At 44.7% G+C, this 14,458-nt stretch overlaps 2 protein-coding genes across 2 annotated transcripts in view; both read left to right on the forward strand.

Annotated features, from left to right (window-relative positions):
- The first annotated feature begins 883 nt into the window (after positions 1-883).
- MGARP (mitochondria localized glutamic acid rich protein) overlaps positions 884-14,458 on the forward strand; it is a 92,440-nt gene continuing 78,865 nt past the window's right edge. The window contains exon 1 of the mRNA XM_068278526.1: positions 884-1,121. Coding sequence (XP_068134627.1) covers positions 1,046-1,121 — 76 coding nt within the window. The 5' untranslated portion in view covers positions 884-1,045. The remainder of the gene's footprint in view (positions 1,122-14,458) is intronic.
- Positions 5,782-8,983, forward strand: LOC137546916 (uncharacterized). Its single transcript, XM_068269952.1, has 2 exons — positions 5,782-6,519; positions 6,874-8,983. Exons 1-2 carry the CDS (start codon positions 6,066-6,068, stop codon positions 8,925-8,927), a joined length of 2,508 nt encoding a protein of 835 aa, XP_068126053.1. The 5' UTR covers positions 5,782-6,065; the 3' UTR covers positions 8,928-8,983.

The following is a 14,458-nucleotide window of genomic DNA, read 5'->3' on the forward strand; positions in this document are numbered from 1 at the left end:
ATGGGCATCACTTTTAAAATCAGTTGTCCTTTCAGTTATAACTGAGAGCAACTGATTAATTACACCACTCCCTCTGTATCCAAATTATCGTGGCACGCCTTTTCTATGTTTACCCCTGGTAGGCTCCTCTAACCTACGGCTCTGTGGTCCCAACCTTTGCATCCCCTATTGTTATGCTACTAAGCTGCACATGGCACTCAAACCTGAAGTCAGTTTCTCAAACCCAGACAGATAATAAAAACTGAATGCAAATAAGCAGCAGCATATACGTTTTAAATGACCAGCCTGAACGTGGGGTTTAAATGCTGTGCTTCCTACAAAATAACTTCAATTTCCAGTAAAGAACGTTTGACTCTTATTGAAACGTCCAATGACACAGATGAGAGGAAGGATAAATGTGCCGGGTGTTGCCCCGCCTCCTGTTCTTGCTGTGTACGTGCCGGGCGCTGACCCGGAATGTGAGAGAATTCACAGTGCGTGTTGAGCACTCCCCTGGCTATGTCAGCCTCCTGCAACTGCAGCATGACCTTGCCAAGCCTCCACAATACCAGGCGCTGTCACACTGCTACTCTGCTAGAGCAAAAGACAAATGCTGATACATGGTACACCTGCATCGTCATCTGCATTGAGCTTCACTCATCTGTGGGATTACAGTACTGACAGATAGGACGCTATTTATATGCAGCAGGCAATTATTGCTAGTAGTAGTTGCGTGAAATACTGTATTTAAACAACAGCAGCTACAAATGAAAGTCGGAAAGTCCCGCAGAAAGTCGCGTAATTGGCGCCCTAGCTATCTGTTCTGCTTATAACCATTTAGTACGGCTCATGCGCACGCGCAGTGGGTGTATAATCGCCCAGCAGCCAATAGAATGCACTGGAACGTACACCTGGGGGGCAGAGTGGGCATGGCACACCCCCTCGTGACGTCTTGTGTCCTTGCTCGCTTGAGGCTCCTCCCGGTGCTGTCAAGCTGCCCGTGTTCTTCCTACGATTGTCCTGTGTCCTGTCCTCTCAGTGATCCCGAGACTCGCCATCCAGCAACATGCACCTGTGCCGGAGTGCCCTGCAGAGACTGGCTCCCCTCACCCAGCGGAGCTCCGCTACCCTCCTGCGCAATGGTGAGCCACCTCCCTGTCACTGACAGCTCTCTCTGCGCAGCGTGCTGTATGTGTGGTGTCAGCATTCCACCCAGCATAATGCTCAGGAGGACATCACCTCTAATGTAATGCACTGTACCTGGGCATTGTGCCCCTGTGAGGAGCAGGGGGTGTATGATTATTATGCATCTTCTCATCGGCAGGCTTTTATCTCTTTTCCTGGGGATTCCCATTCTCCATACATGGGGCGGTTATTCTAGTTCTGGCAAAGCAGAAATGCAGCTGTGAGGTTCTCCATGTCTCGTGACAGCAAAGGGTTGTGTGCGGATTACGTTCTGCAGTATAGCGATCTCCTCTATGCCAGCCATTATACGTCACATGAATGAGCCATGTCCTCTTGCCCATACACAAATCCATGCAGTTGTTCTGTTGATCACGAAAGAGGTTGTTGCAAACAGTAATGTAAATTATCATGTGACATCAAATTATTGACCCGCCAAATGCAACCCAATTAGTGCCAATAGAAATTAGAATAGAAATGGCCCATCAATCGCTGCAGTATCTTTAGCTCAGGAGTCAGCTGAGCAATATGATTTCTGTGTCCATAGCCTTCTCTATGATGGAATTTTTTTGATGGAATTTTAGAAAGGATTATAATACCTGTGAAAAATCTCACTGATAATTTTCTAACAATTCTGACTGAATAGTCATTTTAGAGCAAATACATTTGTTCTTTTGAATGTGAAATGTGATACTTTTATTATCTGTTTAAATAAGAAGATTGCATTAAAATCTAGTTGTGTATGGCCAGAATTGAATAGGAACGTCTGCTTTTTGATGCAGGTCTAGGTCACGCTGTGTGTTTGTGAAAACATAAATAGGCATAATGTTTGCTTTTAGATGAACAAAATTGAGTGAAAATCGCATTTTTCTAGTGGCTGTCTCATTTGTTATTTTTATTTTCACAATGCACTGAATGTTACTGCAGATTGTCCTAGATTTGTAATACACGTACAGTAATTGCAGTGCTTGCAGGATAGAGCTATGTGTAAGCTACTGATTTGTTGCTGGCTGATAATGGAGGCGGAAGGCAGTTATGGCCTAGTAGACAACTGAAGGTCAAACATCTGAGGAAATGGAGATCACAGCCTGATGGTGATTATGGTGCCTGATAGCCTGCTTATGCCAGAGTATAGGTTTTGTCTTACAGGATTCTGCACCACAGGCCTGTTTCAAAGGGAATTTCCTAGTGATGAGACAAATTGTGGGTGGAGTCTTCAGTTTAGCCTTGATTGCACAATATCAGCATAGTAATGTTACATTACAAGCTGATGTGGAGTGTATAAATAAGTGTGGTTTGAGTAGTGAAGTCATGCTTTACAGGAAGAAGCACTTGCTGGTCTGGTTTGGGATTACCAGAAAGTACATCTGGTTTATGTCTTTCCATTGTTGACTGGTGTACATGCCATACAGAGATCCTTCTAGATAATTTCATTTATTTTCCATGTTCCTGCTTGGTGGAATGTTAACAACTGATGTTTCTGTGATTCATTTTCCTTCCCTTATTTAAGTGATGCATTGGATGTTTCATGACAAGCGAGCTAACAGAATATTTATATATATATATATATATATATATATATATATATATATATATATATATATATATGTGTGTGTGTGTATATATATATATATATATATATATATATATATATATATATATATATATATATATTTATATAGCGCTGACATCTTCCAAAGCGCTGTACAGAGTACATATAGTCTTGTCACTAACTGTCCCTCAAAGGAGCTTAAAAATCTAGTCCCTACCATAGTCATATGCGTATATTGTGTAGTGTATGTATTGTAGTCTAGAGGAAACCCACGCAGACATGGGGAGAACATACAAACCCCTTGCAGATGTTGACCTGGCTAGGATACGACCCAGCGATGCAAGGCGAGAGCGCTAACCACTACGCCACCATGATATATATATATATATATATATATATATATAAATTTTTTTTATTTTTTTTTTACAAAACGGCATATGGTTTCAAGTGTTAATGAACACCTATGATTGTGAGCTTTTACTATAACTTATAGTGAACTTCCCCGTCAATTTAGGAATTCACAAAGGCTGCATGGCATGCCAGTACTTAGGCTGCCTTGGTCCTGTATTTCCTTACTACCAGTTTCCCAAGGATAGAATAGATCACCTGACCCTGACCCACCTCCTCATACGGTACCTGAAGTGAAAAAGAAAATTGAAAACTTACCTCAGTAGTGGGGAGCATCTGGCTACTGAGGCTGTACTTTTACCTTCGCAGAGCGGCTGTGCTCGTACACGAACTGAACCACTGTCTCAAAGAAGAAGAGGGTCCCAGCTAGCAGTGGTGGGGTGAAAGTTTGCTTGTAAAGAGTTTAACTACTTCACCCCAAAGGCGTTTTTTACCCTAACGGACAAGAGCGATTTTCACCTTTCAGTGCTCATCCCTTTCATTTGCCAATAGCTCAATCACTACTAATCACAATGAAATGATCTATATCTTGTTTTTTTCACCACCAATTGGGCTTTTTGGGGTTGATATTTGTTTTCAGTAATTACCTTATTTTCTATGCATTTTAAAGGGAAAAACAAGGGAAAAAAATGCAAAAAATATTTCTCCAATTTCATCCCCTATAGTTTTTATATAAACACTGCTACTGTGCATAAAACCCACACATTTTATCTGCCTATTTGTTCTGGTTATCACAAGATTTTAATTATGTCCATAGTACAAAGCATGGTGACAATATAGTATTTTGAAATAAAGGTGTATTTTTCCCAGTACGTCAGCTCAGACAGCACCCCTAATGAGACTTGTCTCCCTCCAACACACGGACAGGAATCTGCAAAAGATTTAAATTTGCATAATAGGCGGCCCCAGTATATAAGGCATTAGTCATCAATTACCTTCAGTTCTAGTTTCCTGTCCGGACGTGAAGGAGTGAGAGGTCTCCAGGGAGCCATCTAGTCAGGCGGCTGGGGCTCTGTTGCGGAGGTTTTCCTGGGCAGTCCGCTTCAGGGGGAGCGGTGTGGAGCCTGGCAGCACTTAGGAGGCTTCTCCTAGGAAGGCGGCGTTTTTATGCGTGCAGGGGCACGCAATGGAAACTTCCGATGCGGAAATCCGGAAGTGGTCACGACGCTGGCGTCCCACGTGACCCGGAAGTGCAGCAGGCGGCAGGGGCCGCGGCGGTGAGCTGCTTCAGCTGGGGATTATGCAAATTCTTCAGGAGCAGGTATTTTAGCCTCTCAAATCCTGGTCTCAGATGTGTTGTAAGCTGGGATCATGGAGGACGCTGTAGGACCCTCTCCAGCATTATCTGTGGAGTCTGGCTCCGAAACCCCTCTGGCAAGTGGTTATATGCACACTGCTTAGCTAGTTTTTTCTATGATTATTTCATGGGGGTTCTTGGCTAATTTAGATTTGTTTGTTTGTGTTTTAGCCCAAAAGATCTGATAAATCGAGTGCGCACTCCAGTCAGGACAAGCGCACAGACACCAAGGTTGAGAAAAAATGTGCTATCTGCAACAATCGCATCTCTTCTACCTCCTCTAAGAAATTATGCCAATATTGCACTGATAAGATTGTAAAGAATGAGTCTCCTGCTGTGTTTAAAGACTTAATGGGCTGGATGAGAGCAGAAATGTCTACTGCTATTAAGGAGATAAAGGATTCGGCTATGAGCACTGCTTCTACCTCTAATATTTCTACTGTGCCTGTTGTGTTGCCTGTGGATCCTATTGCAAGCATTTCTGGAATAGTTGTTACGAATCCTCCTGCTGCTGCTATGTCTCCAGCTGGATCAGGTGCCGCCCTTCCTATTCCTCTGGGAACTAAGAGAAAGAGGTCGGGGGAAGATTTGGGTGAATCTGAACTATCGGAGGGAGAGATTTCTGCATTTGAGGAAATTTCTGAGGAGGAGGCAGTGATTAAGGGAAGCAGACCACATAGGTTTGCCTTCTCTCCTGAGCTTATGAAAGACTTTATTGCTGCCATGCATAAAACAATGGGTATAAAGACTGAGCAGAGATCCTTGACAGCCCTTGATCAGATGTATGAAAGTTTGACGGATCCCCAATCTCAATTTATCCCTGTTCATTCCTCTCTGAAGTCCGTGATTAAGAGAGAATGGGATAGTCCTGAGAGAAGAGCCTTTTGGCCTAGATCTATGTCTAGTCGCTATCCTTTTAATCCGGATGACCAGGCTTTTTGGGGACCTCCGCCTAAGCTAGATCCGTCATTATCAAGGGTTTCAAGGAAGACTGACTTGTTGTTTGAAGATTTTGGCAATCTTAGGGATCCCATTGACAAGAAGATGGACAATATCCTTCGTAGGGCCTGGGAATCATCGTCATTAACATTTAAGCCGGCAGTGGCTTCCACCGCAGTAGGGAGATCTTTGAAAACATGGCTCTTGGATGTACAATCCAAGATTGCCTCAGGTGTACCGAGAGAGGAGATACTTAACGACTTCCCAAATCTGTTTAATGCTACGGACTATCTCACTGATGCTGCTGATGACACTGTGAAATTAACTGCAAGAACAACTGCTTTAGTAAATTCCGCTAGAAGAGGGGTTTGGGTAAAGACTTGGGGGGGTGATAATTCCTCTAAATCAAGACTTTGTGGTATTCCCTGTGAAGGGGGTCTTTTGTTTGGGTCAAAACTTGATGAGACCTTAGATAGAACCGCTGACACTAAGAAAAACTTCCCCACTAAGAGAAGGTCCTTTCAATACAAACGGTCCTTTCGCGGGCCCCCAAAGTCAGAATCCAATGAGCGTCCCACCACCTCCAGAAAGAGGTGGGCTCCTTACAGAAACCAGAGAGGGAAGCCCAATCCCCCCTCAACTAGCAAGACTACAAAACAATGACATCAGGCTTCCAGTGGGAGGGAGGTTAGCCCACTTTTACGAAATATGGCATCAGTACTTCACAAACCCATGGCTTCTGCACATTGTCCTGGAAGGATACAAAATAGAGTTCGAAATGTTACCTCCCCAAAGATTCTTTGTCACTCCTCTGCCATTAGGACATACAAAACAACTAGCCCTTCAGGACGAAGTAAAATCCTTGCTTCTCAAAAGGGTAATTCGGGAGGTCCCCTCATGTCAAAGGGGTCGGGGGTTTTACTCTCCAGTATTTCTTGTTCCAAAGTCACAAGGAGGCTTTCGCTTCATTCTCAACTTAAAAGGTCTAAACAAGTCAGTAAAGTACAGGAAGTTCAGAATGAACAACATTATTTCTGTGATTCATCTTTTACAGAAGGACAGTTTCCTTGCATCTCTGGATCTGAAAGATGCGTACCTGCATATTCCCATTCATCTCTCCTCTCAGCAATTCCTCAGATTTGCAGTCCAGTTGGACGGAAAGGTAAGACATTTTCAATTTAATGCTCTTCCTTTCGGGCTATCCTCTGCGCCCTGGTTGTTTACTAAAGTCATGTCAGAGGTCTTAGCAGTTCTAAGACTGAAGTCTGTTAATGTTATTGCCTATTTGGATGACTTATTGCTTTGGGGTTCCTCTGAGAGGTTACTGTATGCCCATTTGGACTCATGTCTCTCATTCCTTCAGTCCCTGGGTTGGCTTGTCAACTGGGAGAAATCCTCTCTGACCCCTTGTCAATCTATGGAATATCTAGGGTTCAACATTGACACTGTTAATGAAAGAATTTTTCTGACTGATAAGAAGATTTCTTCTATACTAAATACTGTTCTTTCTTTTCAGAAATCAAGATCAGTCTCGCTGAGAAGGGCCATGGCCACATTGGGTCACTTAACAGCCTCATTCCCGGCAGTTCAGTGGGGCCAGCTCCACTCAAGGGAATTACAAGTGTGGATTCTAAAGAACTGGAACAGGAGATCAAGTTCCCTAGACAGGGCGGTGATGATTCCTCACAGTATCAAGGTATCCTTGATGTGGTGGCAAATCAAGAAGCATCTATCCGTGGGTCGTCTCTGGAATTATCCATCTCAGACGACGATAACGACGGATGCCAGTGCGTGGGGATGGGGGGCCCACATGGACTTTCGACCAGCTCAGGGTCAGTGGTCAGACCAGATGAAATCAAGCTCCTCCAACAGCAGGGAGCTCGAAGCAGTATGGCAGGCCTTACAGTTTTTCAGCAGCCAGATCCAGGGCCATCATGTTCTAATAAGATCAGACAACAGCAGTGTGGTGGCTTATGTGAACCGTCAAGGAGGAACAAGGAGTCACCTGCTGTGGTGCCAATCGGGTCGCATTCTCAGATGGGCGGAAGCAAATCTGGAATCGTTGAGGGCAGTCCACTTGAAAGGGACCTCAAATCACCTGGCAGACTTGTTGAGTCGGAAAGCTTTGGATCAGAACGAATGGTCAGTCAATCCTCAGATTCTTCTGGAAATTACATCTCATTGGGGATGTCCGGAGATAGACTTATTCGCAAGGAAGGAGAATGCCAGGTGTCGGAAGTTCTGTTCCCTCCACCCGAAAGACAATCCTTGGGCAGTGGACGCCTTCTCAGTGAATTGGGGCTTCCATTTGATGTATGCGTTTCCTCCAATACCGCTGTTATCCAGGGTTTTGAACAAGATTATACAGGACCAAGCACGAGTTATTCTGATTGCGCCATTCTGGCCAAAGAGACCCTGGTTCACGTTACTTCAAGCCTTGAGGGTATCAGAACCAATCAATCTTCCTCCTCATCCGGAGCTTCTGTCTCAGGGGCCATTCTTTCATCAAAATCCGGAGCTTCTGCATCTTACGGCTTGGAACCTGAATGGGGATTGTTAAAGGCAAGAGGTTTCTCAGATGAATTGGCTGGCACTTTAATCCAGAGTAGGAAGAAGGTGACTCGTCAGATCTATCAAAAAACCTGGAAGATCTTTAATGAGTGGTGTGTTGAGAGATCAATGGTCAACAATTCCCTGACTTCAGTCCTGGAATTTTTACAATCTGGGTTCCAGAAGGGGCTCAGTACCAGCACCCTAAAAGTCCAGACGTCTGCTCTGAGCGTTTTCCTGGAGAGAAGATTAGCCCAGGAGGAGTTGGTTATACGTTTCTTTGAGGCATTAAAGAGAATTAAGCCTGTGGTGAGAACAAGGATACCTCCTTGGGACTTGAATATTGTGTTGCAAGGTTTATGTAAACCTCCATTTGAACCTTTAGAACAAGCTTCTGATAAGTTTTTATCCTTAAAGACATCATTCCTCTTGGCAATCACAACCGCAAGAAGATTGGGAGAGTTGCAGGCCCTATCCATAAAAGAGCCGTATTGTGTGGTCTCAGAGGATAGGATCACCCTACGATTGGACATTGCTTTTTTGCCTAAAGTAGTATCTAAGTTTCACAGATCGCAAGAATTGTTCATTCCTTCCTTTTGTGATAATCCAGCGAATGACAAAGAAAGGACGCTTCATTGTTTAGATGTTCGAAGATGCTTGCTTCAATACCTGGAAAGGACTAAATCCTGGAGGAAGACCGAAGCAATGTTTGTAATCTTCTCAGGGAATGCCAGGGGAAGTAAAGCTTCTAAACCAACACTTGCAAGATGGATCAAACAAGCGATTACTGAAGCTTATCAAATACAGGGCAGGCAGCTGTCCTTCCCAGTAAAAGCACATTCCACGAGAGCTGTATCAACTTCATGGGCAGAGAGGGCAGGAGCCTCGATAGAGCAGATATGCAGGGCAGCAACCTGGTCCAGCCAGAACACGTTCGTGAAGCACTATAGGCTTAATGTTTTGGCTAATTCTGACCTATCCTTTGGCAGAAAAGTTCTGCAGGCTGTAGTCCCTCCCTGAATTTATATATCGTGTATATCGTCTCATTAGGGGTGCTGTCTGAGCTGACGTACTGGGAAAGACCAAATTACTTACGGTAACGTCTTTTCCAGTAGTCGCGAAGACAGCACCCCTACAACCCACCCTGGGTAAAAAAAAAAAAAAAAAAAGATTAAAGATTATATGAGCATTATTACGGTGTCCGTGTCTTTTGTATAGAACTGAAGGTAATTGATGACTAATGCCTTATATACTGGGGCCGCCTATTATGCAAATTTAAATCTTTTGCAGATTCCTGTCCGTGTGTTGGAGGGAGACAAGTCTCATTAGGGGTGCTGTCTTCGCGACTACTGGAAAAGACGTTACCGTAAGTAATTTGGTCTTTTCTTTGGTGGTTTTATTTTTCACTATTTTCACATGCAAGTGCACAGGGATCCACGTGCACGCGCACACAGCAGCAGCAGCACTGTCTGACTTACCGTATTTTTTGGACTATAAGATGCTTCGGACTGTAAGACGCACCTAGGTTTAACCACCCTGGCGTTCTATTAAGATCGCCAGGGCGGCTGCGGGAGGGTTTTTTTTAATAAAAAAAAAACTATTCCATGCAGCCAACTGAAAGTTGGCTGCATGAAAGCCCACTAGAGGGCGCTCCGGACGCGTCATTCTGATCGCCTCCGGCGATCAGAATTAACAAGGAAGGCCGCAATGAGCGGCCTTCCTTGTTTTGCTTACCTCGTCGCCATGGCGACGAGCGGAGTGACGTCATGGATGTCAGCTGACGTCAGCCGCCTCTGATCCAGCCCTTAGCGCTGGCCGGAACTGTTTGTTCCGGCTACGCTGGGCTCGGGCGGCTGGGGGGACTCTCGGGCGATCAGGTAGCACACGCGGCTGGCAAAGTGCCGGCTGCGTGTGCTCCTTTTTATTTCATGAAAATCGGCCCAGCAGGGCCTGAGCGGCAGCCTCCGGCGGTGATGGACGAGCTGAGCTCGTCCATTCCGCCCAGCAGGTTAAAGGGCAAAAATCTGGGGGAAAAAAACAAACTACTAAACCAGGTGCGTCTATGGTGCAGGGCGTCTTATGAACCCTTTCCCCCACAAACTGTCTATCTAAGCTACACTGACTGCTCAGCTACACTAACACCTGCTGTCCCACTAACTACATTACACTAACCCCTGCTGCCTCCCAAAACCTACACTAAGCTACAATGCCCCCACTACCTCCACTAAGCTACAATGCCCCAACCCCCCACTACCTACAGTGGTGTGAAAAACTATTTGCCCCCTTCCTGATTTCTTATTCTTTTGCATGTTTGTCACACTTAAATGTTTCTGCTCATCAAAAACCGTTAACTATTAGTCAAAGATAACCTAAATGAACACAAAATGCAGTTTTAAATGATGGTTTTTATTATTTAGTAAAAGAAAAAAACTCCAAATCTACATGGCCCTGTGTGAAAAAGTGATTGCCCTCCCTTGTTAAAAAATAACTTAAAGGTGGTTTATTACACCTGAGTTCAATTTCTGTAGTCACCCCCAGGCCTGATTACGGCCACACCTGTTTCAATCAAGAAATCACTTAAATAGGAGCTATCTGACACAGAGAAGTAGACCAAAAGCAACTTAAAAGCTAGACATCATGCCAAGATCCAAAGAAATTCAGGAACAAATGAGAACAAAAGTACTGTAATTGAAATCTATCAGTCTGGTAAAGGTTTTAAAGCCATTTCTAAAGCTTTGGGACTCCAGCAAACCACAGTGAGAGCCATTATCCACAAATGGCAAACACATGGAACAGTGATGAACCTTCCCAGGAGTGGCCGGCCGACAAAAATTACCCCAAGAGTGCAGAGAAAACTCATCCGAGAGGCCACAAAAGACCCCAGGACAACATCTAAAGAACTGCAGGCCTCACTTGCCTTAATTAAGGTCAGTGTTCACGACTCCACCATAAGAAAGAGACTGGGCAAAAACGGCCTGCATGGAAGATATCCAAGGCGCAAACACTTTTAAGCAAAAAGAACATTAAGACTTGTCTCAATTTTGCTAAAAAAACATCTCAATGATTGCCAAGACTTTTGGGAAAATACCTTGTGGACCGACGAGACAAAAGTTGAACTTTTTGGAAGGTGCGTGTCCCGTTACATCTGGCGTAGAAGTAACACAGCATTTCAGCAGAAGAACATCATACCAACAGTAAAATATGGTGGTGGTAGTGTGATGGTCTGGGGTTGTTTTGCTGCTTCAGGAACTGGAAGGCATGCTGTGATAGATAGAACCATGAATTCTACTGTCTGCCAAAAAATCCTGAAGGAGAATGTCCGGCCATCTATTCGTCAACTCAAGCTGAAGCGATCTTGGGTGCTGCAGCCAGGGCTGTGGAGTCGGAGTCGTGGAGTCGGGCAATTTTGGGTGCCTGGAGTCGGAGTCGGGAAAAAATGCTCCGACTCCTAATGAATTTGTAACTGTAATTAAAATAGAAAATATGATAAAATGTTCTATTTCTCAGATAATAGTCATTAAAAATAATGTATATATACAGTATATATACAGTAATAGCTGTGCTTAGTCCACAAAAATGAAATAAACCAATCAAAATTAGTTACTTGTGCTGCTTCAATAAAGCAGTCCCCGTATTTTTAAGGTCAGATATACATATCTGATTGTGACTGTATATATGATGTGTACACAGGAATCTCTTATATATACACTAAATAACATCTATGCTGTAAGAATAAAGCCTGATGTGTAGCTGTGTCCCTAATAGAGATGGTCAACGAGATGGAAATAATTCTGCATTGATGCTGATTTATGCAAATGTATGCACTCCCTTTGCTGATGAAATCAAATAATTTGATATGTTGTTAAAATTTGGTTTGGTGACTACAAATTAAAGGGTAACTGAGACGGATGAAAAGTAAAGTTTTATACATACCTGGGGCTTCCTCCAGCCCCCTTCAGGCTAATCAGTCCCTCGCTGTTCTCCACCACCCGGATCTTCTGCTATGAGTCCTGGTAATTCAGCCAGTCAGCGCTGTCCGGCCGCATGCCGTTCCCACAGCCAGGAACATTCTGCACCTGCGCAATAGTGCTGCACAGGTGTAGTATGCTCCTGGCGGCGGAGTGTGTGCATGCGCACTACGCCCGACTGGCTCAAGTACCTGGACTCATAGCAGAAGATCCAGGTGGTGGAGGAGGACAACGAGGGACTGATTATCCTGAAGGCGGCTGGAGGAAGCCCCAGGTATGTATAAAACTTTAATTTCATCTGTCTCAGGTTTACTTTGTTACACAGTAGTACTATACTCTACATATGCACTCCCCACAGAGCTGCAGGGAATCCACTGAGAATGCTGTGCACATTGAACACAGAGGTGTTGTCAGTCACCCATAAACCTTGTTCAGATTGTGCATGAAGAATGTGTAATAGAGGAAGAATCTCCTCATTCCCCTGCAGTGTACCTGCACATCATTCTTACATGTACCCACGGTTACATTGCCTAGGGCCTGATAGATGTTCTTTGTTCCGATTTGTACCTTTTACAAGTACTCTTACCAAGGACTAGTTTTAGTCTAAAGGGAATAAATATAGTAGTCTACATATCCTTCTCACTTCAGTTGTCTTGTAAAATTCCTAAGCGTTGGCAGTTAAGAGACGAATTTCATGTTACATACTTTTAATCAACAAAATTGTAATATGCAAATTAGAGGAGTCGGAGTCGAGGAGTCGGAGTCGGTGGAATCCTAAACTAAGGAGTCGGAGTCGGTGGATTTTTGGACCGACTCCACAGCCCTGGCTGCAGCAGGACAATGACCCAGAACACACCAGCAAATTCACCTCTGAATGGCTGAAGAAAAACAAAATGAAGACTTTGGAGAGGCCTAGTCAAAGTCCTGACCTGAATCCTATTGAGATGTTGTGGCATGACCTTAAAAAGGTAGTTCATGCTAGAAAACCCTCAAATAAAGCTGAATTACAACAATTCTGCAAAGATGAGTGGGCCAAAATTCCTCCAGAGCGCTGTAAAAGACTCGTTGCAAGTTATCGCAAATGCTTGATTGCAGTTATTGCTGCTAAGGGTGGCCCGACCAGTTATTAAGTTCAACGGGGCAATTTCTTTTTCACACAGGGCCATGTAGGTTTTGAGTTTTTTTTCTCACTAAATAATAAAAAACATCATTTAAAACTGGATTTTGTGTTCAATTATGTTATCTTTGACTAATAGTTAACGGTTTTTGATGATCAGAAACATTTAAGTGTGACAAACATGCAAAAGAATAAGAAATCACGAAGTGGGCAAATAGTTTTTCACACCACTGTACACTAAGCTACAAAGCATTCTTCATACATACTTACTGATCCTATGGCAGAGGCATGCTGCCAGGGACTGGGCTGATGTTTAGCCTGGGCTACTGGGGATGGTGTCCCAGGTCCCCTTGCAGTCTGGTCCAGAGAGCAGGGACATCTGTAGCAAGGACTGGATCACCTAGATGGAGCCAATGCAAGGACTGGAGTCACGTGGGCAGCTCCAGCTGATAGCCCACGTAACTCAGCCGCCAATGTCCTCAGTCCGAGTAGCTGCAGGGAATGAAGAAAAAACACAGATCTTGCACCCAGGGAGTGCCGCTCAGCTGCATGGATGTCTGCAGAGCCGCTTTCTTCCGGGTGGTGGGAAAGAAGTAGGGACATCGGTGGCGAGAAGCAGATGCCTGCCAGAGCCGCTCCAAGGATTGGAGTCACGTGGGCAGCTCCATCTGATAGCCCACGTGACTCAGTCGCCGATGTACTGGTGCGGGTGGCGGTAGAAAAGGAAGGAGGAACTGCCGATCCAGGGAGACTGCCGCTCAGCTACATGGAAGCCACGCCACAGATGCCCGCACAGCCGCCAATGTCCTCAGTCACGTTGGCGGCAGAGAAGGAAGAAGGAACCACCGATCCAGGGAGATTGCCGCTCAGCTACATGAAAGCCACGCCACCAATGCCCGCACAGCCGCCAATGTCCTCAGTCCAGGTTGCAGCAGAGGAAAAAGAAACGTGGATCTTGCACACAGGAAGAGTGCCCTCAGCTGCATGGAAGCCACCGATGTCCGCAGAGCTGCTGATGTCCTCCTTCCGGGTGGCGGTAAAGAAGGAGGGACATCAGGAGGAGCACTAGAGTGGATAAGGAAGCAGGAGGGACACAGCAGCAGGATGCAGGACATGGAGCCCGCGGCTGGATAGGTGAGGGCTTCCAGTATATCTTGCACCTGCCTGTGGGGGACACCTGGCTGCACATTCGGACTATAAGACGCACTGCCTCTCCCCCCCCCCCCCCCCCCCCACACACACACACTTTTGGGGGAGAAAAAATGCGTCTTATAGTCTGAAAAAATACGGTACCCAGATTTTTCCATCATGTCCAATCAGATACATATCGAAAAAACTGAAAAATTGTTTGTTTTTTTTCTTGATCAAAAACGATTCTTATAGTTTTTCTCTTTATTCGATCGTTTTGGTCAAATAAAACTGGAAAATCGAACATTTTAATTGTGCAGTGTACAGGCACTATAAGT

This window comes from Hyperolius riggenbachi, chromosome 1 (assembly GCF_040937935.1).
Source record: "Hyperolius riggenbachi isolate aHypRig1 chromosome 1, aHypRig1.pri, whole genome shotgun sequence".
Classification (NCBI taxonomy): Eukaryota; Metazoa; Chordata; class Amphibia; order Anura; family Hyperoliidae; genus Hyperolius; species Hyperolius riggenbachi.